Raw genomic sequence first — 26,133 nt, 5'->3', positions numbered from 1 at the left:
ATGTTTCTATGTAAAGTGGTGTTTCGTGAGTTGTGGAGATTTTTAGTGGACCAGTACCTCATATTCTAGGAATTTACATGACCTGATAAATGAAACCCAAGCTTCATCCATCATGAAGTAAAGTGATTGGTCCAAATGTCTGTCAGCAACCATGTACAGTAATTTACGCACTTAGCGTTGGGCTCTTTCAGTTCCTGCACACATGTTATTTGGTACAGTTTAAGGTTCAGAGATTTTAGCACTCGCCAACATGTTCGTGATACACCAACTTGCTGAGAGAGTCTTTGAGTTGATTTTCGGAGGCTAACTGCAATCCACTACTGAATGTCATGGACGACTTCAGGCGTGCGGACTGATGGAGGCCTCAATTTCTTCATGTTTGTGACAGAGCTAGTTTGATGCCATTTCTGAACCAAACTCTGAATACATTTAGCTGGTGGTTTTGTTCCTCAGTACTTGTCAGCGAAGGCCTCTTGCTTTTCCTTAATCGATCTGCTTTGCACATAACCTTCCACAATCACTATTTGCTATTCCAGGGAGAATATCATCTTTCTGACGTGATGTGCACAGAAGGACTGAATAGGAAGGCAAAATAAAGCCAGAACACTGTACAAGGGGCAATACCATGTCGCCAGACAGAGAGCAAGAGGCTATGGCCTCCTCCCAAGAGCATGGCACCGATATTAGAGACGGGCTACTTTTCCGTGACCAACCTGTATAAAAAAACTTAAATGGTTGCATATGTGTTTATGTTGAGTAGTACTTAGACCGCAACTCTGGCTGTAAAGAACTAAGGCCATACTGGGCAGACTTGATTACAGATTACCTCACAAACCACTCAGTACCTCCTCATGGACATATAAACCTCCAGAAAGAGCAGCCTGAATCGTAAAACATAGCCTGGTCCATTAAATCATACTTATTTCCAAAAATGGGTTAAATTTTCACAGTCCAATCATAAGAGATTCAACTTATCTTTTAGTTCCAGCAGCTTGGTGTTATCAAATCTCTGGCTCCGCTTTGTGTTGTAAACTTCTGTAAACCCCCACGTTGATGATGGCCAATGTTTCACTTAGAAAAGCTGCTTCAGAGCTGGAGGGATTCCTTGCTGAAGGCATGAAAATAAATAATTTTCTTTGCTAAATAAACATACCTTTAAATAAAACTTGCATAATGTTGACTTACTCAATTATAAATGGCCACACTGCTCAATTCAAGTATTAAACATGGTGACTGTCAAGCCTCGTGAGAATTTATACTAAGCGTGTGACATCATACTGAAATCACACCCTTTCCTTTTGTACAGTGTTACAGACCTCCTTTCAAAAACCCAAATAACTTGTCTGTGTCCCATATATGACTTTTGCTTTCAGCTGGGTTGGAGAGGGCTTTGATGGAAACTCAAGTTAGTTAATTTGGAATGTGAGGCCAGTGCTGGACAGACTTTTACAGTTTGTCCTACAAGTAACAAGATGGTTTGGATAGACTGGAGTGGGCTTCGATGGTAACTTCAGTAGGTGGAAATTCTATGGTCTAAATTCCAAATTAGACAATCATAAATTGATGATGCTTGTGCCTTGGGCAGACTGGATGGACCGTTTTGTCTAGACCTGTTTCAGACATAACTAAGTTACAAAAAAGGTGCCCTAAATGATCAGATGACCACTGGAGAGATTAAGATACGACACTCTTCCCCCAGTGGTCACTGACTCTCTCCTACACCTCAAAGATGTGTCAGTATCAATACATATAGCTTCAGATATGATGGCCATTCCTATTGGAGCAGCAAGCTAGTCCCAAGTATAGGCTAGTGGTCAGTGCAGTGGACTGTAGAGAAGGGGACTCAAACCCTATCCCACTCTTAACTGGTCCACTTATGGTGGAAAGTGCGAGTCCTCTAAAAAACACAAAATATCTGCTGTACCTACATATAGGTGACACTTGCAGGCATGAGGGCTATTGTAGTGGTGCACAGTGAGGTATAGTTGGGTTTTTGTTTCTGTTCTTTGAGGGCTCACAATATAATTTAAAGGGGTTATGATGAAAGTTGTGCCTGAGACCTTTTAGTTAAAGGTCACTGCAGAGCCCCCTAGGCTGCTGCACTGTTTTTACTGGGATTGTCTGTCTGGCCAGTCTACCACAAAACATCATATTGAAATGCCCCTCTTATCTGAATTACCTTTTAGATGTTGAAAATAAGCTGTGTCTAGAAAAATCTTGCAAAATAAGGTTTCATCTGTGCAGAACTACCTACCTGTATGCAGAATAGTCAAGAATCTTACATAGAGAGTCCATTAACCTCTAGGTACAATGACCTAAGTGTCTAGTCACCCAAAAGGCAAAGATCCTAGGGGTATTGAGGCCTGAGCAGTCTCTCTGCTTCTGCCTTTACAGCTAGTCTTTCCAGAAGATGCACACTCCAAATTAGCTGATGCTGCTTGAATGGGTGTCTCGCTCATTGGAGAGAAAGTGAAAGAAATTATGGACAGATTAAAAAACATTGTTCCATACTTTTAACATCTCTCAGCAGTTCAGCCTTTCACATTTGCTTCCTCTACTAAGCTCATTTCTTTAAACCAGTACAGAAGTGGTTATTACCACAAGAGAATTATCAGAAGCAACCTCAGCAGGCGCAATGTACAATTATGCCTAAAGTAAGACAAAGAAGGAGAGCTCAGCCTAGGCAATTGACCCTGCCCTATTGAAGCAGCAGCGCTTTGACTATGCTGTTCTTCTGTCTACAAAAAGTAGAGTTCAGTTTATTCTGCTGGTTCTGTCGAGGTGAGGAGAGTGTGATGCAGTGGTTAGAGCTACAGCCTCAGCACCCTGAGGTTGTAGGTTCAAACCCCGCACTGTGACCTTGGACAAGTCACTTAATCCTCTACTGCCCCAGGTACATTAGATAAGATTGTGAGCCCACCAGGACAGATAGGGACAATGCATGAAGTACCTGTAAGTAAACCGTTTTGAGTGTGGTGGTATAACTAGAAAAAGGCGGTATACAAGTCCCTTCCCTTTCCCTTATCCAATGGAGATAGTGGAGCTTTATTAGCTATCCTCCATATCAACCTGTGCCAAGAAACAAGCTGCTTCCCTGCTGCCACAGATTGTTGCAGGAGAAATTCCATCTGCTGCTCCAAGCCAAAGCCATAGAACCTGTCATACCACATAAGAAGAATTGGGGTTAAACTCAAGATAACTCATCCAGGAAGTTGCAAGATGTCCCAGAAGAACATCCAAAGAGCTGCAGGCCTCTCTCAACTAAGCTAAGGTCAATGTTCATTATTACACAATAAGAGACTGGACAAAAATGCAATTCATGGTAGAGTAGCAATTCATAAAACCACCACTATCCATTCTTGCTCATCTCATACTTGCAAAAACTCACCAGAATCATCCCAAGACTTTTGATTATAATGTTCTATGGGCAGATAAGTTAACAAAATACTTTGGACAACACAGGCTCCATTATATCTAGCATAAAGCAAATACAGCTTTCACACAATAAGAACATTACATCAACAAACGTGGTAGTTTCCAATTGTCATGTCCATGAGCTGAAGTTGAAATGTAATTGGGTTATACAGTAAGACAATGATCCAAAAATGCAAAAGCAAGTCTACATCTGAATGGCTGAAGAGAAACAAAATTAATTTTGAATTAGCCTAATCAAATTCCTGACATGAACCCAATATAGATGCTGAGGCAGAACCTGAAATGAGCAGTTTAGGTATAAAAATCTACAAATATGTCTGAAATGCAGCAGCTATGTAAAGACGAGTGGACTAAGATTCCTCAACAGTGAAAACTGATATCAAATTATAAAAAATTGATTTAATTATTGCTGCTAAAGATGATTCAAACCAGTTATTGCAGTTACTGTGGTTGATGTAGATTTTGGATAACTTTGTTCCTTAAATGATGAAATAACTGTTGTGTTTATTCAGGCTCCTTTGTCTAATATTATATGTTGAAACCGTTTAGTATAACATATATATGTAACAATAGGGGAAATCAGGTGGTGGATAAATACTTTTTTTTAAACATCACCAACAATTCTACCTCATTGAAGGCTACTCCAATTCCCAATACAAATTTCTCAACAGGAAGGCCAGTTTCTTCATCTAGACTTCATATCTCTGGTCCTTATAGCCTAGAAATGTAACCTTTTATTCTTGGAGTTCTGCAGTCCATCCAGGTCACTTTTATAACTGCTCAGAAGTGGAAAATATTTACAGTCCTGTGCTCCATTAATGACTATGACCCTATTGCATAAAAAGAAAGAATCAAAAGTGATTCCTAAAATTTTTAGATTAGGTTAAAATATTACCGGAGATTCTACCAAAGAAATAGAAAGATTTTGATTAAGAAGACCAGCTCAAGGGAGAACTAGGCAACACATTTTTTAGGATTAAGCTTTAATTTTGCAGTAGAGAACCAGTGCACTATTGTAAGTAGTTTTGTGTTCAAGGCTCAGGTTTATAGTCGCTTGCTTGCTTCATGAAAGGCCTACTTCATGTGAAGCCTCTTCTACAAAGGCCTCCTGTGCCTTGGGACCTAAATTTAGTCTTCACTTCACTCTTACAGTCTTCTTTTGAGCCTCTAGGAAGTTATTGCTCAAATTTCTGTCTTGAAAAGTGCTATTCCTAATAGTTATCACTTCAGCTAGGAGAGTTGGTAAACTTCATTCATTAATAATATGGGACCTGTATACCCATTTTCATCATCACAGTCATCACCCTAATGTATTCCAGCTTTTCAGGTTGTCTTCTCACCTCTGGTCTAAATCATTTATTTTCTAGATTTTAAATGGGCTCACCCGCTATTTACAAAGAATGTTCTTGAGAATGTCAACCCAGATGTGGGTTTTTTTTCCAATTCAAATAGGACTGTGGCAAAATGGCTATAATGCTGCCATGAACAAGCAGGTATTCCTCTCAGCAATAAAATTAAGCCTCACAAATTAGAGCTACTTCAACTTTTGGAGTCTTCAAGGTAGTTACCTGGCCTTTTCTTCATGCTTTCACTGCACACTACTGTTTGAACCAGGCTTCAGTCAAGCAGTACCAGCGGCGGCCAGTCCTTCCATCTGAACTTGCGACTCTTGCATTTGATTGTGAAGGCTGCTGTGACTGCTGAAACAATTCAGTATTGAGCAGCTCTAAGCTTGGGAGTCATTTACTTGTTTTCCTGACTTCGGCGGCTCGATTTGTTGGGGGGGGGGGGGGTTGCGTTTATTCTGTGCATGTACCCATCGCTATCACCAGTGATGGGCATATGCAAATTTAGCGAATCTTCGCTACTCTCTGCCAGCCTCATTTGCATGAGCATTTTTTGGAGAATGACTCACTTTTTTAAAATCACTGTTGCAATGGCTGTGAAAGTGACCCATTGGTTTTTAATGCAAACTTTTGAGATTCTAGCCCTCAGTCCTGCTTGTTGAAACAAAAAGCAACATTTTCTATAGTGAGCAGGACTGATAGAAACACTGACCCTCCTACCTCCCTGAATGTTTTGAGCTTTGGAACCAAGGAGCTGAGAAGAGCATTATATGCAGAAAAACTACATGCTCAGAATTTTACATTGTTACAAAGCTCTGGAAGACTAGTTTGTCCCATTGCCTTCAGATAATGTTATCCCATTTGTTGCTTCACACATTTTTTTATGTAATAACAAAAAGGTTTAAAAATGGCATAATGTTAAGTACTTTGGAACATTCACAGGCTAAGACGTTAAGAAAATATATATTGTCTTTATTTCATGTCATTTGCATGTAAAGTTTCATATGTGTGCACTCAAAATTGCATGTTTTTTTCATGTTTAATGAAAATAAATTTTATAAGTAATGACTAATGAGAAACCTTTTTATATTTATTACCCTATATATTCTATTCCATACTAAAAAGTGAAATTAGGGATTCACAATTAATATAAAAATGGAAATGAAGCATATCTAACTTATATTGATCTAAATTATATTATATTGATCAGTGTTAATATGGTTTAGTCTTAGTGCCCTGATAATGACATGAAACATTCCTAGGATTTCCAGATTGGTATTTTTAACATGTCCCATATATTGTATGCATTCTGAATTGTAGCAGTATAATCAATGGTACATAATAAGCTGTTTAAATCTTGAATATATCAGCCTATCTTTACAATCTTGACACCTGAGATTAATTTAAATGTTAGAAATGGCATCTGATATATTTCAGACCCTTAAATTTTGTAAAGAGCTTCAGATCAGTGAAAGTTATGAGTAGACATGACTTGGTTTTCTCATTTGTACTGCTTAAGTGCTTCTTGGAACTAAGAAATCAGGATACAATGATTATACACAATTAAAACTCAGCAGCAAAATATTGGTACTTTCTGCCACTAGTACCGCAAAAAAATATGGTCTTTCACAGGTTTGGCCCTCAATTAGAATTGTGCTGCTTTTATATGTATTATTGAGTTTATTTGCTGCTAACAGTAGCTGTTCTAACTCAAAGAACATCATATTCTCATCCAATGTAAACTGTACTTCTAATGTCTATTCTTCCCTGTAGAAGACTCTCCCTCTCTTCATCCTGCTTACTGTCTCCTTACTAGAGAATGACACAGGGACAAATTTTTCCCCGTCCCTGTGGAAACTCATTGTCCCGCCCGTCCCCGTACGTTCTTTTCCTGCAAGCTCCATCTTCATCTGCACAAGCCTCAAACACTTTAAAATCATAAGTATTTGAAGCTTGTGTGGTTAAGGCAGAGCTTACAGGAATAGGGCAGGGACAATGACAGCGACAAAACTCATGGGGACGAGACGGGGAAATTGAGTTCCTGCGGGGACAGGGACAAATTTGTCCCCTTGTCATTCTCTACTCCTTATACCTTAATTCTTCTATCTTTTTTGCCTATCACTTGATTGTACATCGCCTTGAACCTAATTAAGCATAGAGCAGCTCACAAATCGTAGATTAGATTAAACTAATGCAAACAATTTGACATCAGGGGATCGCAATTAAAAAGCACAATAAAAATAGTGTTAAGATAGGATATTTTAAAAGAAATCAGATAGAAAAAAACATTTTTTTTTTGCACAATATGAAAATAATGCTGTGTCCTAATGGCCAGCTACCTGATTTAACAAGATCGAACCATTTCTGCCTGTAGCAGTGAACAGTGGTGCATGTGCCCAGTGTGTTTTATTGATGCATGTTCATTCTGTGAAACTGTGCTACATTTGATGATGGATTTGCATATGCTTCCATTTATTGTTATTCATGATAAAATATACATAGTAAGTCTTGTTTGGATTAAACAAGGAATATAGTCATTAGATTTCTATGTTTAATTAATGAATGTGATATTTTATAAAAGAAATTACAGTAATGTCTGCCCAACAATATTTTTAATCTTAAGTTTTAAGATCTTAGGCCATTTACTTTTCCTAGTGATAAATTTGTGAAACATGTTATAAAGTATGAGCCCTAAATAAATGTAGCTGCCAATTCTTTATCTGTGTTTTAACTTTCCAATAGGTGGCCAAGAGGAGTATGTCTTATCTTATGAACCAGTCAATCAGCAGGAAGGTTTGTAAAACATTGAAATTATTTTACCCAATGTGTTTGAAAACAAATAGAAAAGAGGCCAAATCGGTTATTTTTGTTTTATCTGTATATTAGACTTTGTGTAGATTGATAGAAAAAGCCTATATTCCTGTGAATAGTTATTCAGTTTGTGTAAGAACATCCATGTCATATTTACATATGATAGCAGTCGGAATGTTTGGTTGTACAGTAATAGTGTAATCCCATTCAAAGTGGAAAATTTCAATGAACAAATACATTTTAATCTTGGCTTAACTTGTTTTTGTAAAAATCCCATCAGTCTGGTCTTGTAATTAAATAAAGCTATATTGTGTATGATGCAAAACATTCATTCCCCATGGAGAATTTCTTCATAAGTTTACACAAGAACTGTTTCAGTAGATAAGACAGAAGTTTGCTCTCTGCATATATCGGAGTTAATGGTCTGTCCTCTTGTGTTCTGCAATATAAGTATGCCATTGAATATTAATATCTACCCAGATATTAATAAATTTTGCAGTTAAGTCATTATTTAAGCAGCTTTCTCACAAATTCTCCTGAGGGTAGTAATGATTGGAGCTGTGTTGTATTCAACATCACCTAGGATCTTGGTTTATTTAATAAGTTATTTTCCCATTAGACAAAGAATGGGGAAAACTTCAGTAAGTCATAACTGGAGAATGCGATTGGATTGATTAATTGATTCATGCTGTACATTATAATGTCAAGACAAGGAAAACTGCAGACACACGTACAATGATGCAGGCTAAATTTATTATATCAAATAATTGAATGCAGTTAACACTACCACCTTAAAACAAACCAAGGGACCCGACATGGTCTGTGTTTCAGTTAACACGCCTTCATCAGGGGTCCTAATAAACCAAAATGGAAATAACCCAGAATGTGCATGATGGAAATAACAAAAAAATGTACATATATGTGACATACAACTATCAACAACTGTGTGTATGAGTACATGGACATATGAAAATGGTGTAAGGTAAAATATGATAAGAACTTAAAACAAAAGGGCATCCAAAACTAAAATAGAAGAAGAAGCATAATTAATATAAGAAAGCCAGTATATCATGCAAGTATGTGTAAGATGAATGATAAACCTATTTAGAAGTATCAAAGAATAATAAGGACAGAACAAACCAGAAGTGAGACAGGTATCAGAGATATGAATGGTAAAATTAAATTATGCTAACAAAATAAACATGCAATGATCAGATCATGAACAAATAACACAAATAGTGAAAACAGAGAAGATGAAGAGTAAAACAATGAGACCCTACCCAGGTTGATAGGGGATCAAATGAAACCGCAAACAAAAAAACTGTAAAAGTAAAACTAAATTAATAATGCTACCATTTAAAAATGAACTTACCATTAAAGGAATACGAGTTTATCTGATCCAAGATGACGGAAGGGATGGTTAGCTGAGCGTCCTGGCATAGACGTTCGAGCGAGCACCAGTTTATTTGTTTCTGAGAAGAATTTTTCTTACTTGGCAATGCCGAAAAGAAGAGGCCAAAGCGTCACTGCAGCCTCGCAGCGCCCGGGCCCAGCAACATCGACGAACTTCTTCGCCGGAGCCTGAAAAACTTCCTATAATCGAGAAGCACCGAGAAGTAACCCTAGATGCTATTTGGGATCTAGTGGCGGATCTGGCTAAATCTATTAAGCCACAATTGTGTCAAATGGAACAAAAATTAAAAACTCATGAAATATATATTAAAAATCTTCAAATTGATGTGAAAGACCTTAAAAATTCAAATGTTGCCTCTAAACAGATTACAGAAACATTAATGAGAGATAATATAAATCTGAGAAGGAAATTAGAAGCATTAGACTATTTCTCGTAACAATAATCTCAGATTAATTAATTTTCCTAGAGTTGCAACAATACCTCAGAGAAATGTTAAAATGTTATATGATGAAAATATTGGAAATTTCAGAAGAATTGTTGCCACCATTTACCCAGGTTTATTATCTACCTAAACGAAAAGAAGAAGGACAACACCAAAAACCACAAAAATTACAAGATGACCAACAGCCACTAAACATTTCGATGTTGGAACGTTCAGATAGGGAAATGGCGACACCAGCAACATTACTTCTTACAGTTGCCTTAGCACCAGATAAAAACTGGTTGCTGAGACTTTTCTTTAAAAATAAATTAAAAGAATTCTTGAGATATAGAATATAAATGTTTTCAGATCTTGCACGAGATACTCAAAAACGTCATCGTGAATTTTTGATCTTAAAGCTGGGAGTTATTGCTCTTGGAGCATCTTTTTTTCTGCGTCACCCATGTAAATGTGTGATATTGTATCAAAGGCAAAAATATGTTTTCTTTGATCCTACTCAACTGACAACTTTTTTGTCGGCTGCACGCCTGAAAGCAGGGACAACGTGAGTGCTTAATGTTTAATTTGGACATTTTCTCAAGTTGATTGAATTCCCTGTTTTCCTTTCCTTTTATTTCTTTGATTTATTTTTAGCATGCTCGCTGATCACACTTCTTGGATCTATGATTTGAGGGCTTGAGCTGGAGTTAAGCTTTATTTTTCTTGTTTGTGGTTATATATATATTTATAACTGGAAATGTTTTGTTCTTTAATTAACTTCATCTTTCTGTACAAGTGGACACTTGATATGTTTATGGAAAATATGATAAATAAATAATAATAATAAAAAAAGGAATACATGATCCAGGGTTTTCAAGAAATTTTAGGTTTTCTGCAATTAGCTAGTAGAACACTTTTAAATGATACAAGGCACACACTGTTTTTCTGTGTGCACTTGGGAGAAACATAACAAAATGTGTGATGGTGTTTTGGTTTCCCTACCCTCTCCCTTCACTCAACAGCAATTGGTAAGGAAAGATAATAGAACTTTAAAATTGTATGATAGGAGCTTTATTCAATTAAGACTTTGATAGGAACCAGATATATTTTGTACACAAAATTGTATCACATTAATGATAATATTTGGAAGATTTTTTCCCCCTCTCAACATATTCTTTTATGCTGCCTTATATTAAACATTTGTAAAGTTTGTTTTGCTTTTTCATAGTTCATTACTCTCGACCAGTGATCATTTTGGGCCCGATGAAAGATAGAGTAAATGATGACTTGATTTCAGAATTTCCAGACAAGTTTGGATCCTGTGTTCCACGTGAGTACCATTTGTGTTCAGATCTGATAAAGCCATTTGTAATGTTGGCCAGAAAATTGAGGTTTTTATGTTATTTAGTTACTACAGGGAGATTATCAGGTACATTCTGTGGATATTTCTAAATTATTCTGTTCCATACAAATCTATGTTAAGCATATTTCATTATGGTATCCCAACAACCAGAGTGGCTATGGAAGTGTGTTCATTCTAAAGCTTGGGAATCAGTGGCTACGCCCATAAACCCTTGCTGTTATCTCTGCTCCAAAGAAACTATTCTGTTTATCTGTCCCACATGGCTCTCAGTGAGTTTAAGACTCTCGGTCCCTGAATTCCAGCTGTGAGAGAAGCTTGGGAGTTTGGGTACTTTGAAACTCCAAATCCATGGAAAGAAAATTCCACACTCATTGCTCCTCTCACCATAAAAAATGTTCCGTTACAAATAGTTAATAATACAAAAATTTTAGGGGTAATTTTTGATTCCAAACTGAATTTCCACGATCACATTAGTAATACCGTTAAAACTACTTTCTACAGATTACGTAGGATTAGGTCTATTTCAAAATTTCTATGTCCAAGATCATTAAATATTCTCATTCACTCTTTAGTGATATCCAAACTAGACTACTGTAATGCTCTTTTTAAAGGTATATCATTAACAGAACTCAAACGTTTACAAATTATCCAAAATGTTTCCATAAAACTCATTACCAAATCCAGAAAATTCGACCATGTTACGCCTCTCTTAAAAAACGCACATTGGCTTCCTGTTATCCATCGGATAACATACAAACTTTGTTTGCTTACTTTCAAGTCTCTACTGTATAAGACTCCTGCATTCATATATAAATTATTAATACCATATCACCCAACCAGAACCTTAAGATCTATTGAACAGAATTTATTGACTGTTCCATCACTGAAAATTATAAACACCAGACGGCAGTTTATATTTTCAGTAACCGCACCACAGACCTGGAACGCTCTTCCAATTTTTTTACGAAACGAGCAAGACTTGGTAAAATTTAAAAGTAATTTAAAAACATTTATTTTTAATGATGCTTTTAATACTTAATTTAATAATTTCTTAAAGTCAGTAATTTTAATAGTTTACACCTTAGCGCTTAAATGTCTTCCCTATTGTGTTTTTCCTTTGTTTTGCTTTTACTTAACAAATGTATTTCAAAACCCTTCTTACCCTATGTAATGTAAATATGTATTACCCAACGTAATTATTTATAGTTTGTACTGTTTGTTTCTTATTGACTATCTTTTTAATATGTATATCGCTTTGAATTTGATTAAGCAATTAATTAAGAAAAATAATAAACTTGAAACTTGCTGGGATAAAATGGAATAGGATGGTGGAGGTTGATTGACTGGGATGGGATGATTATAGAAAGTGAGAGGGAAGATGGGATGGAGAGGAGAGGAGTCTAAGGAAAAAAGAAACGAGGTAAGCTGAGGGGAAATGTCTTTTGGAGGGAGAGAAAGGGAATATGAAGGAGTTTATTTAAACTATTCACTCGAGTACATTTGAGCAGCCAGACTGGCCCCACAACATTGGAGGTGCACCAGCTACTGTGCTGGATGATTGTCTTGGCCTCAAATCAGACCCAGACTTTGATAGGAGCCAGAGTGTTGCTACTGCATGCACACCCTAATCTGAGATGGAGGTTGCATTGCCCAGCATAGCAACTAATCCTGGGTAGTAAGCTATTTTGATAGCAGAATTCATCATGGTGCCTGTGAGCTCTCTGGCACCAACAGATCTTGCGAAAGTCCACTCCTTCCACTTAAATGGGTTTCTGTAGTAGCAGAGAGGCAGATACTACAGGACTTCTCAGAGCTGGAGGGCTGACAGGCTTTGCATTGAATTCTACTACTATCAAAGCTGTCTTGCTTCCACTGCTGCTCAGGATAAGCCACAAATTGAGGGTTTCTGGATCTAGATGGCATGACTAGGAATGGAGAATCTTTTCTCTGTTAGCACCCTCACTAGTAATCTTGTCCTGCCTCACATGGAAGGATTTTGGCAAGTTTGTCCCTGCTTGGAAAATAATAAGATCACTGGGCTAGGGGGTACTCCAATACACAAGCTTGTGAAACATCTTTCCTAAGACGTACAACAGTGATGGCTCAGTAAATGTTCTCTCTCTTGTGCTGCAGCTCTAAGAAGCTCAACATTTGATTATTTACTGTAAATAGAATGAAAAAAGTATTAATTTGGAGTCCAGCATAAAGGTACATTGTTTTCAGAATGTGTATCTTATTCTTTGATCTACTCCCAAAACTACTACTTTGGGAATATTTGAAACTTGAGTGTTTGCATATACCCTGTCATTAATACCAGTGCTTGAGGAACTCAAGGACCTTGTGTGCTTAATGTAGATCAACCTAATAATTTTGTTGTATTTAGTACAGTTTCAAAGGGTGCTTTACAATAAACATTAGTTGTAGGCTGTTGTACATATTTAAATGAGAAGAGTGGACAAGATAATATGTTAGTGTGCACCGTGCAGCCTAGGTGAAATTTATGCGAACAGGAGACCGTACTCCTACTGCAAAGTTGTTCTTGCTTCATAGAAGATTGTGTTTTGTATTGGTAGATACCACAAGACCAAAACGAGATTATGAAGTTGATGGCAGGGACTATCACTTTGTCACATCTCGAGAGCAGATGGAGAAGGATATCCAGGATCATAAGTTCATTGAAGCTGGACAATATAACAACCATTTATATGGAACAAGTGTGCAGTCTGTACGAGAGGTGGCAGAAAAGGTAAAGGGAAAGTGAACAATTTGAGCTCATTAGTGACCTTGCATTTGTTGATTTATGATTGGCTTATTTCAAAATGGTTGTAAGAATAAATTGTAGACTGGCCTGATGGGCATTCTTATTGTAAGGCACCAAGCCAAGTAGGATTTCTGAGCTGTGTTGCTTAAAATAGCCGGGGGAAGGCATAAAATCCTTTTTCACTACAAAACACCTTCTGACTGACTAGATGTGCTCTTAAGCTGGCTTCTGTAAGGAGCCTTAGTCTGTACTTTTCAGCTGTGCTACACAAGAAGGATTATAAATAGTAAGAAGGGAAACCCTGAGTAAAAGTAACTAAAAGTGTATATGGCATTATAGAACCTAGGTTCAGATTGAGTTAAGACGCCCAAGACAAACAAAATACATATGCAAAGTAAAAAGTAAAATGGGATTGTTCTGATCGTTTGTTTGTTCTCCTGTCTTTGCTTTAGGGTAAACACTGCATTCTTGATGTATCTGGCAATGCAATCAAAAGGTTACAGAGTGCCCAGCTATACCCAGTCTCCATTTTTATTAAGCCTAAATCAGTAGAAAACATCATGTAAGTAAAGAGAGAATTACTAAGCAAGATATGTTGAAAAAACTTCCAGAGGTGTAAAAGAAATTGTAGTGTTCTTATTTAAGTTACCATATGAAAATGAAAATGTTTTATACCACAATGAACACTTAAGATTTTTGGAAGATTATTTTATCACCTTTCTACCAAATAAAGATGGTGTAATGATAGATGATTGAAAACACTTACAGGGGAGTATTCACCGATTTGTGAGTTTCTTACCGTTATACGGTTATGAGAACCGCTTTGGTTACAAAGGTTGAAACAGATATCATAGTTCCTATTTTTTGTTTTGTTGAACTATTTTACAGGAAGAACATACAAAGAAACTTAATTATTACTGTATGTCATATTGATTTGGACACTGACCAAAAATGAATTAGACACTAAGAAATTAAGTACAAGGGACGTCAGCAAAGTCCCTTGCAGTATCAGCTGGTACAATTAATGTGGCTCAAACAGGAGCTGAATCTTAGAATAGTACATCCTTAAACTTCTTGCTTCACCCTTTACAACTTTTACAGATTTCTACCAAATTTTATTAACGTCAATAATAAATGTTAGGCCCTTATCTAGCTGCAGTGCTCAAATAAAATGTACAGCCCGCGCTGGCTCGATGAGACCGACCATTTCACAAAAACTTCATCAGGAGCAACTATCACAGTTTCTCCATCATGTGTTGCTCCCACAGTCTATTTGCACTTTCACTGTTGGGCAAACTGGATGGACTGTATAGGTCTTTTATCTGCCGTCATCTACTGTGTTGCTGTGTAAAATATATGGAATGACTGCAAGAGAGAGAGAACAAGGCCATAAAGTTGTTTTAAGTTTTACATTTATAAAAATGAAATGTGAAGATGGTCGGTATGAATGTAAACATTAACCAGTTATTTTTAAACAGTGATTGCTAGTGCTCTGGCTTCAAAAAAAGAAGGCTTGGAAAAGAGAAGGCTGAAGAGAGATATGATTGAAGTCTACAAAATCCTGAGTGGAGTAGAACGGGTACAAGTGGATTGATTTTTCACTCTGTCAAAAGTTACAAAGACTACGTGACACTCGATGAAGCTGCAGGGAAATACTTTTAAAACCAATAGGAGGAAATATTTTTTTCACTCGGAGAATAGTTAAGCTCTGGAACACGTTGCCAGAGGTTGTGGTAAAAGTGGATAATGTAGCTTGGTTTAAGAAAGGTTTGGACAATTTCCTGGAGGAAAAGTCCATAGTTTGTTATTGAGACAGACATGGGAAAGCCACTGCTTGCCCTGGATTGGTAGCATGGAATATTGCTACTCCTTGGGTTTTGGCCAGGTGCTAGATTGGCCACAGTGAGAACGGACTATTGGACTTGATGGACCACTGTTCTGACCCAGTATGGCTATTCTTATGTGGAATACTTTGCCATCTCTGGAACAAAAATTTCAGTACACGATCTAAAGTTAGTGTTATATGTTTGAATATCAATGCACACTACCCAAATTCTAATAGATAAGATTTTAATTCTAGACCTGTTCTTGCTCTGCATTGTGTCTACACAGGTCACATTTCATTTCTGTACAGAGAGAATGGATATGCTCGGGTGCGATTTAGCATATGCAAGTTTTTATAGCATTGTTTAGTACCATTGAGTATTGTTCTAGTACTGAAATTGGGCTGTACCTTTGCTTTATATTCATCTTTATTCAGTGCAATACTGTTCTTCCTGTTACATGTCTCTGCAGTATGCTGAGATCTTGTCTTAACACAGGTACATGTTGTGACCTCTAGACTATTTCTAGGTCACCTCCTTTTTACCTATTTTATCATTAGTATATTTGTTTCTGCTAACCTAGTACAGTCATGTCTTTGTAAGACTCATTACTATTTTGCAATTTTCTATATTTCTCATGAGAACACTCAAGTGGTACCGAAAGCATGTAATCATGATTTACCATTGGACTCATTTTAAGTGACCTGGAGGTCTTTTTTCTTTGCTAAAAAGAAAGTGTTTTGGGTGATGACCTTCTGTGATATTCTGCTATAACCATTTCTTAATTGTCTCAGAGTTGTTTTACATCTTGCTTTTAATTAGAGAGAAAGAGTTAAGAGCTCTGCGGAGAAGCAGAGTGGTTGGTCTATTTGACTCTTTCTGCCATTATGCTTTTATATTTCGGTAGGAAATATCATGGTGTGCATTTCTTTCTACTCGTAGTTCCTTCAATGGGTTTGAGTGTGGAAAATATTTCTCCTACGTTTTCTCTGGATTCCAGTTTTAAAATCCACACACAAGACTTTATTCTGAGTCTGTTGGTTTCTTGCTGGAACTCTAGTATTACACTTCTATTCCAGCAATTTTAGTTCTCTTCATTTTGTTTTTTCTTCATTGCGTACTTCTCTGTGTAACATTGAGGTTTCTCCTGGTTGCCATTTCCTCTCGTGTTTTCTGATGTTGGTGACCATTTTTCTGGAAGTATCTCTATTGCTTCCTAAGAAGATTCTATTCAGCATCTTAACTCTGCAGGCATATTGTCTCTCTATTGTTTTCAAACTCATCCTAGAAAAAAGTGCTACATACCTCATTGCTGAATATCATCACTACGGTCATCTTCAAAGTATTCCCCTTGGGAAGCTATGTACCAACAGCAGCGCCTAGTCCACCCTTCAAAACAATTTTGGAACTCTTTTGGAATACCCATCAGAAATGTCATTGTATTACCCTTTCAATATTTCCTTTATCTTCGTGTAAAGAAAAAAGGCATTGGGGGCCAGATCAGGTGAGTAGGGAGGGTGTTCCAATACAGTTATTTGTTTTCTGGCTAAAATCCCTTCAAAGACAGTGCTGTGTGAACTGGTGTATTGTCGTGATGCAAGAGCCATGAGTTTTTGGCAAAAAGGTTCAGGTCGTTTTCATCTAACTTTTTCACGCAGCCTTTTCAGAACTTCCAAATAGTAAACTTGGTTAACTGTTTGTGCAATTCGAACAAATTCATAATGGACAATCCCCTATGATAACAAAAAAGCTTAGCAACATCGTTTTGACTCTTGATTGAATGGAACATTTTTGTTACCAGAGAATTAGCTGACTTCCATTATGTACTATGACTCTTTTTGTTTCAGAGTCGTATTGGTACACCCATGTTTCATCACCAGTGATAACATGGCCCAAAGCATTGTCTTGCCTCTCCAAAAGGTCTTGGCAAACTTCAACTCTCCTTTGGTTTTGTTCATCTGTGAGCACTGAGGATGTCTCAGATTTTGTGAACTGAATGCAGAATGCTGGGCAGCCATCTCATTATATGTTTACAGATATATTCTGGGGTTACAGATTTATTGGTGAGAAATGGAAAAAAAAAAGTACATATGATTTAATGTGCAATACGAAAATTATTTTCAAAATTGAAGGCAGATAAATGGGGCATGGCTATAATGTAGAAATGAGCATGCAAGGCACTTGATAATGTCATGGATATGAGGGTTTGTCTTTTAGGTTAATGTAATGCAATAGATTAACTTCAGATAACCTGTTTTTTTTTCAAAAGGAAAATAAATTGTTATTCCATATTGTGTCATATTGAGTGAATTCATTGGTTTATTTTTGGGAAAGATATTCTAGTCAGGATTTTTGCATAAAATGTTCCCAGCCTTATTGCAGAAGCTCCAAATCTGTGTTTTAAAGTACTTAATGAAATAATGTTTCTAAGGAAACAAACCTTACTGAGCTCCATGTATCCATAATGTTTCTTTTATTGCAGGGAGATGAATAAACGTTTAATAGAGGAGCAAGCCAGGAAGACCTTTGAAAGAGCCATGAAACTGGAGCAAGAATTCACAGAGCATTTCACAGGTTTGTGTTGGAAAAAAAGAGTACAGCTAGATAACAGGAGTGTACATGTATTTGTTAAAGATGTATTAAGAGAAGAGGGTTTGCTGGGAGCTAACAGGACTGAACAATGAGGCCAGGTTGAAGGGGGAGATTAAATTCTTGGCATTTTAAGGGGATTTGGAGAAGCTCTTTTCAGTTAGGAAATGAGAGGTTCCAGAGGACTGGTGATGGGTACATGTCATGCTTGTTCTAAAAAGTGGGTGATGGGAAGAAGCAGCTGCCTACATTTAAAATCAACCAGTTTGAATTCAACCGCTGAAAAGGATACTAGAACATTTTGAATCTGAGGCAGTTTTTCCCGAGGGAGCAGATCAATTCTGTTTACCAATAAAACCATGGGCAGGCCCTAAGCCTACTATATTTGAGTTTCAGAAATGGATCCTAGAGTGGTAAAATGAGTTGGACCTTGAGGGTGGGGAAGTGAGTTATCAACATAGGCTACTAGTAAAACTGTTTATTTTACTGTTGTTAGTAACTAGGTCTCATTGCATAAAACGGGACCTGTGGGGATAATAACTATATGTACACAGGTACTTTCTCTGTCCCTAGTGGGCTCACTATCTAAGTTTTTTTACCTGGAACAATCACGGGTTAAGTGACTTGACCAGAATCACAAGGAGCTGCAGTGGGAATCGAACCTAGGATCACAGTCCTCCACTCGACTGCTGAAGTACTGATATAAACCAAACAGGAGAGGGATCTGATAATATCAGGGTGACAAATCCAGTGCATCAAGGTAATATCAAGATGCAGAGAAATGCTAGGCTCCATACAAAGAAGTATACCAACTGAAGAAATGCTGATAATTCCTCTCTACAAATCATCAGTGGCTTTGCATTATAACGCAGGCCAGTGGTCCATCTAGCCCAGAGTGACCAAACCAGTTCATAAGTGTCTGCCAGAATCCCACATAGCTTAACTTGTTAAAAAAATATTCTGGTCCTGTAATTAGTTTTACTGTGTATGAAGGAAAGCATTGACATTCCCCATGGAGAATCTGATCATAAGTTTGCACAAAAACTGTTTTAGTAGATAAGAGGGAGGTTTGATGAAGTTCCTGCTTTCTGTATATATCTTGAGTTAATGGTCTGTCCTTTGTGTATTTCAGAAGTACACCAGAAAATATCGTCCAGATGCTATTAAATTTTGAGGCTTAGTTGTCATTTGATAAATTGTTTAAGCAGATTGCTCACAATTATCCTGAAGGCAGCTGTTGAATTCAAATCACCTAGGATCCTGGTTTAATAAGTTATTTTCCCATAGACAAAGAATAGGGAAAACTTCAGTAAATCATGCAACCAATCCCAGGGACAGCAGTGGCTTTTTTGTGTGTCTGTCTCAATAGCAGACTAAGGACTTTTCATCCAGGAACTTGTCCAAACCTTTTTTTTAAACCCGGATATACTAGCTGTTACTATATCCTCTGGTAACAAGTTCCAGAGCTTAACTGTTCATTGAGTGAAAAAATATTTCCTCCTATTCATTTTAAAAGTATTACCATTTAACTTCATTGAATGTCTTCTAGCTTTAGTACTTTTTGAAAGAATAAACAATTAATTTACATTTACCCATTCTATACCACTTAGGATTTTGTAGACCTCTATCATATCTCCTCTCAGCCATCTTTTCCAAGCTGAAGAGCCGTAACCTCTTAAGCCTTACCTCATATGAGAGGAGTTCCATCCCATCCCCTTTATCATTTTGGCCACCATTCTTTGAACCTTTTCTAATTCCGCTATATCTTTTTTGAGATATGGCGACCAGAAATGTACATAATACTTAAGGTGAGGAGGTACCATAGAACAATACAGAGGCATTATATGAGGGATCATCAAAATGTTTCCACACTTATTTTTTTAAACACCATTTATTAAATATCTCAAAAGCAAATTACATCACTTTTCCACATAATCACCCTGTTTTGCGATACATTTTTCCCAGCGTCCTAATTTCTTAATGCTATCATAAAAGAATGTTTTTGGTTGAGCACAAAAATCTGAAGTTGCGGAAATGTTTTGCATTGGCTCTGGTTTTGAAGAACCCTCGTAATAATCTTTCTTATTTTCTATTCCTTTCCTAATAATTCCTAGTTTTTATTTTTTGGCTGCCACCGCACATTAAATAAAAGATATCTGGGTATTCACAATGACACCTAGAACTTTTTCTTGGGTGCTGACTCCCTAAGGTGGAACCTAACATCAGATAATTATGATCTGGATTATTTTTTTCAATGAACATCACTTTGCATTTTTCCACATTAAATTTCATCTGCCATTTACAGATTACAGATTTATTTCACTTGATATATCGTTAATACACAAAAACAATCGGTTTACAGTAACAGCAGTTTATAATAACAATTTAAAAACATTTCAGAAAAGAACTACAAAACTTAAGAGAGACACCCCAAGTTTCCAGTTTCCTAAGGTCTTCCTGCAAGTGTCCATAGTCCACATGTGTTTTGTGTGGGGAGGCGTGGTCTAGTGTTTAGAGATGCTGCCTCAGCACCCTGAGATTGCAGGTTTGATCCCAGCTCTGGGCAAGTCACAACTCTCCATTGCCCCAGTTAGATTGTCAGCCTGCTGGGACAGGGAAAATACTTGAGTACCTGATTACCATTCAATGTGTTGTAAACTGCTTTGGGTGAATCTCTTCATGGAAAGACAGTTGTTAAATCCAAATCAGTAAATTTAATCACCTCACTCATTGTTCCTATTTCTAGATCATTTATACATGTTAAATAGCACCAGTTCCTGGGCACTCTGCTATTTACCTGCCTCCACTGAGAGAAATGGCCATTTAATCCTTCTATGTTTTATATCCATTAACCAGTTCCTAATTCACAACAGAACATTGACTCCTATCCTATGGCTTTTTTATTTTCTCAGAGTCTCTCATGAGGGACTTTGGCAAAAGCTTTCTGAAAATCTAGATACACTATATCACCCAGCTCACCTTTATCCAGATGTTTATTTATGCCTTCAAAGAAATTAAGCAAATTGGTGAGACAAGATGTCTTAGTTTTAAGCATGTTGACTCTGTCCCACTAAACCATATTTGTCTATATTGCAGGAATATAACTGTAATAGAATTTGGTCCTCAGGTGTAAGAAGAAAGGAAGATTGTCTATTTGTGCAGTATGTCTTCAGGCAGTGTAGAAGATTGTAACTTTTCTCTTTTTTTCTGTCTGCAGCTGTTGTTCAGGGAGACACACTGGAGGAGATCTATAACCAAGTGAAACAAATCATAGAAGAACAGTCTAGCCCTTATATCTGGATACCAGCAAAAGAAAAGTTATGAACACAGAAGACTTTTCATTTTCTAACTGCCTTCATCAGCTGAAGTCAACGACTCTTCCCCCTTCCACTGAAGCCTGCCTTCAGCTTTTGGCAACTTGGGTCATATCCTATCCACTAATGTTAAACAGTTCCTACTGCCACTGTTTGCTAGGGTCTCTCTTTCGTTCAACAGATAGCAGTACGGTATATCTTGTATAACTATTGGTTTGCTGCCATTTTGCTTTTTCCAAAATCAAAAGTGGAATGGCCTGACCAGCTTAAAGGGGGAAAGGGAGTAATATGTGGTAGAATTCCTTAATGTTTAAGGGAAAGTGACTTTCAGAGATTTTCAGAAAAAAAGCTTTATATACATTCTTTAAAAAAGATTTCATAACAAATAAAACAAAAGTGGTCTTAATGATTTAGTATATTGTGAGCAACTTTGCACGTTTAACTTTTAATAGCATGGTGTGGTCAATAAGTTCATTTATTTTCTTAAAGTTACCTCTATTCTTACAACAAAAGATTTTTTTCTTTGCAGGCAGTATGCGTTCGTTTTTCAAAATCACAAGGAAAATATTCGTTTTCATAAGGATATTAGTATGTTTTTCTTTTTTCCCAAAAATAATTGCTCAAAATGTTAAATGTTTTTAATCTTGCTCATGCAACACTATTTCCAGTGTCATGCAAAAATAAATGGGTTTCTTGACTGATCCTCACTTTTCTGGTACTAAGATATAAATAAATGCTTATGGGAGCTTGTATTTTTAATGAATGATCATTTCATTGACATTATTGCTGCTGAATCCTTTGACATGAAATGATCAGCATTTTGGCAATAGAAAGAGCCTCAGAATTAGGGCCTAAAATTGTGAGTATTTCTAGGGTTCACATTTTAATGTTTTACTGCCTGTTTTGTTATAATAAAGTGTGTGTGTGTGTGTATAATGTGTATATATACACAAAGGGCTCCTTTTACGAAGGTGCGCTAAGCGTTTTAGTGCACGCACCGGGTTAGTGCGCGCTAGCTGAAAATCTACTGCCTGCTCAAAAGGAGGCAGTAGCGGCTAGCGCACGGGGAAATTTAACGTGTGTTAAGGCCCTAACGCGCCTTCGTAAAAGGAGCCCAAAATAACTAAACTCTGTAATGATGGGAATTATTTTCTTTACTTAGTTGCGTACATGCACACACGTACATATAGATAAATATATATATATGTATAAATATAAAAGTATATTTTTCTTTTTACCACCTAGTCCTAACTTTATTTTTCTTTCTTTTTTTTTAACTGAATTTATCTTCCTAGATCATGTGAAATATGAACGGGGGGGGTGTGGTGACTGGGAAAATAATGTTAGGAAAAATGAGCCGCCAACAAAATCAAATATGGGCATGTTCTCCTCTCTTCTGCAACCCATTTCATTTTTTTTCTCTCTTCACTTAGATGACTCTTTTAACTAACCGAAAGAGGAGACTTTGGTGAATGAAATGTTTCATCTCACACTGTTTAATGTGCTGCCATCCACTGCAGTTGCACAGGCCTTTGTCACAAATATGATTAGCAAACAGAACTATTCTGAATGTGTTTTTTTTAATTCCTCCTAACCTGCATACTTAGGACACTGTTTTTGTAGCCTGCCTATTGCTTTTTCCTTGGAGTTCATTGTTGATGAGAAATATATATGTCTAACAATTTTGTTAGTTTCTCAAGCAAACCTGCATAGGTTTGTAAAGAACAAAATGTTTTCCATTCCATTTGTCAGAAGGAGGAGAACAGCAAATAAACTTAGTTGAACACCACATTTTGAATTTGTGTTTTGTTTAGGTTTTGCAAGAGGCTCATGTATGATGGTAATGTCAGGCTTCTGATCTGGTGTATGTTGAAGCAGATGTTTCTGAATTTCAAAGGAGACATTTTCTAGACAATTTCAGTTAAGAGTGTGGGGAATGTAACACTGCCAAAGACATGTCGTCACCCAAATAATGCCGTGTTTCCCCGAAAATAAAACACTGTCTTATATTAATTTGGGGCCCAAAAACCATACTTATTTTCAGGGTAGGTCTTATTTTTTTCATGTACAATGATCATCTCTCCCATCCTCTTCTCCACCCCGGTTCTTCCTCTTTCCTTTCTCTCCCCCACAAGTGCAGCATCTTTCCTCCCCTCTCACCCATCCCCCTTGTGCCTTCCCTCTGCAGCATCTTTCAATCCTTCCCTCCCTCCTATCCTCCTGTGCATAACCTTTGCACAGCATCTTTCTATCCCTTCTTCCCATCTCCCCCCCTGCCGCGCAGCCGAACCCCCACTGACCCTTCTATATCTCCCTCCCATCTGGACCGCGAGAACGACACACCTTCTTCCAAACGGCAGCGTCGGCAGCAATCTAAACAGGCTGCTTGGTGGCCTTCTCCTGCCAGGGTGTTCATTTGTCGCGTTGCTGAGGACATCATCAGTCATGTGACAGAGGAATGCCCTGGTGGGAGAAGGTCGCGAAGCAGTCTGTTTTGATTGCTATTGTTTGGAAGAAGGTATGTCGGTCTCGCAGTCGGCGGGATTCGGATGGGAGGGGAGACATGGAAGGGTCAGCGGGGGGCGGAGAAAGCGCTGCTACCAGCGAATCCAGTGCTTTAACAAGGGCTTATATTAAGACCTACTCCAAAAATCATGCTAGGACTTATTTTGGGGGTAGGTCTTATTTTCGGGGAAACACGGTACATAAATCTTGATCCTAGCAGACAAGTAATCTTAACAGTAAAAATCAATCAAGCATAAGCAGAAATCAGTCTGTTGGCCTGTGTTGACTGGGCTCCCTGAGTTTGATTCCTAGATACGACTCCCGATGGGTTGGTTGTAACGCTGCCCGTTTCAGGGAAACATATTTTGAGTGTGGTGCAATGGTTAAAGCTACAACCTCAGCACCCTGAGGTTATAGGTTCAAACCCATGTTGCTCCTTGTGACCCTGGGCAAGACACTTAATTGCCCCAAGTACATTAGAGAGATTGTGAGCCCGCAGGGATAGACGGAGAAGAATGCTTGAATGCCTGAATAAATTCATGTAAACTGTTCTGAGCTCCCCTGGAAGAACAGTATAGAAAATTGAATAAATAAATAAATTCAGCCTATTGAATCGATTTTTGAATTCACTTTCCCAATCGGACTTCTCCCCCCACAAAAAAAAAAACAAAACATCCTGACTGGTTTATTTTGTAGCCGTTTCACCTACCCCACCCACCTTTTCACTCTCCAACTCCAAGCTGGCGCTGTTGTATAAACAATTTAAAAAAGGACTTTTCCTCTTTTCCAGGTCCTAGCTCACTCTTGCTATCTAACACCAGCTCTGGCAGGATACACGTTTCAAATCTGGCATATTATAATCACAAAATAGAAAATAAAATTATTTTTTTCTATCTTCCACTGCCATAGCTAACATTTGTTTCTTTCCCATTGTCTACCATCTCTCTCTGTCCCTGCCTTGTGCCCTGGGTCAAACCTCTCTATTCCCCTCCATGTAGCATCTCTCCTTTCCTCCCCTGCATTATGATGTGCAACATTTCTTTCTCTCTCCCCATGCACTATTTCTCCCTGCCCTCCATCCTATGTCCAATAGTTCTCCCTCTCTCTTCTGCATGCATGTCTCCTTCCCCTCCAACATATGCAGAATCTCTCTCTCTCCTTCCCACTCCTAAACCCCAACAATTCTTCCTCTGTCCTCTCCTCCTCCATATGCAGCATCTTTACTCCCCTCCCATTCCTCTGTGAAGCAGCTTTCCTTTTCTCCAATCCATTCCCCTGTGTAGCAGCTTTCCATCCCTCCCACCCCCTGTTCAGTAGTTTTTCATCTCTCCCTCCTATTCCACTCTGCAGTGGCACCCTACCAACTCTCTCACCATGAGAACTGACATACCTTCAAGGTCTCCTAATGCAGCGGTGGATGGTCAGCAGTGGCATTGCTTTGAATGGGTTACTTACGGCCTGCCAAACTTGTGCTTCCCTCTTGCCGCCTCATCAGTGATGTCACCAATGATGCAGCCCTGGTGGGGGCAGGCCACAAGCAACTGGTTTATGAGGCCTCAGAGGTATGTCAGCTCTCACCGGGAGGGGTGGGGGTGTTGGTTGGTGAGTCCGATTTTCTTGCACAACAAATCAATTCACTGAAATGAATTGGTGAATCAATTCAAATTGGTGAATTGGGCAGCATTAGTTGGTAGTAGTGTTAAAAGCTACAGGGAAAATATGTCAGCCTTCACACATCAGCATCAGGTGGAGGTGTAGCCTAATGCTTAGACCTGAGAACAGAGAAACCAGCCTTCAAATTCTACCACAGCTCCTTGTGATCATGGGCAAGTCACGTAACCCTCCATTACCTTAAGGCACATAATTAGATTTTGAGCCTTCCTGGGACAGGGAAATACCTAATGTATCTAACATAGTAAATGATGGCAGTTAAAGATATGAACAGTCTATCCAGTCTGCCCATTAGTTATACCCATTAAAAATACATGATTAAATTAACTTCTCTTCTTTGGTATTTCTGGTTCTTAGACTGTAAAGTCCACCTGATATTGTCCTAGGTTCCAAATGCTGAAGTTACCATTCAAGCTCACTCCAGCCTATCTAACCATCCTGTTTGCAGGATAATCTACAATAAAGTCTGGCCAGTAACATCCTCATGTTCTAAGTTACTGGAGTTCCTGTTGATGCCCTCCCCAGCCCAATCCTACACCAAATCACCACATATGGAACACAGGCCATGCAAGTCTGTCCAGTACCAGCCTTAGTTCTTTAATTTACATCCTTTGTTTTTTAATTAGAGATCCTCTGTTTATCCCATGCTTTTTTGAATTCCATCATCGTTTTCCTCTCCA

The 26,133-nt window shown here is 37.9% G+C and overlaps 1 protein-coding gene across 13 annotated transcripts in view; it reads left to right on the top strand.

Moving 5' to 3' along the window:
• Positions 1 to 23,066, top strand: part of DLG1 (discs large MAGUK scaffold protein 1) — a 329,809-nt gene extending 306,743 nt beyond the window's left edge. For all 13 annotated transcript variants that reach the window (XM_033958212.1, XM_033958211.1, XM_033958209.1 and 10 more), the window contains 6 exons: positions 7,524 to 7,574; positions 10,656 to 10,757; positions 13,364 to 13,536; positions 14,004 to 14,113; positions 17,857 to 17,948; positions 21,181 to 23,066. In XM_033958212.1, coding sequence (XP_033814103.1) covers positions 7,524 to 7,574; positions 10,656 to 10,757; positions 13,364 to 13,536; positions 14,004 to 14,113; positions 17,857 to 17,948; positions 21,181 to 21,287 — 635 coding nt within the window. In that variant the 3' untranslated portion in view covers positions 21,288 to 23,066. The remainder of the gene's footprint in view (positions 1 to 7,523; positions 7,575 to 10,655; positions 10,758 to 13,363; positions 13,537 to 14,003; positions 14,114 to 17,856; positions 17,949 to 21,180) is intronic.
• The last annotated feature ends 3,067 nt before the right edge of the window (positions 23,067 to 26,133 follow it).

Source organism: Geotrypetes seraphini, chromosome 9 (assembly GCF_902459505.1).
Source record: "Geotrypetes seraphini chromosome 9, aGeoSer1.1, whole genome shotgun sequence".
NCBI classification, from domain to species: Eukaryota; Metazoa; Chordata; class Amphibia; order Gymnophiona; family Dermophiidae; genus Geotrypetes; species Geotrypetes seraphini.
Note: the sequence above shows the minus strand (reverse complement) of the source record. Positions and strands in the feature narration are given on the sequence as shown.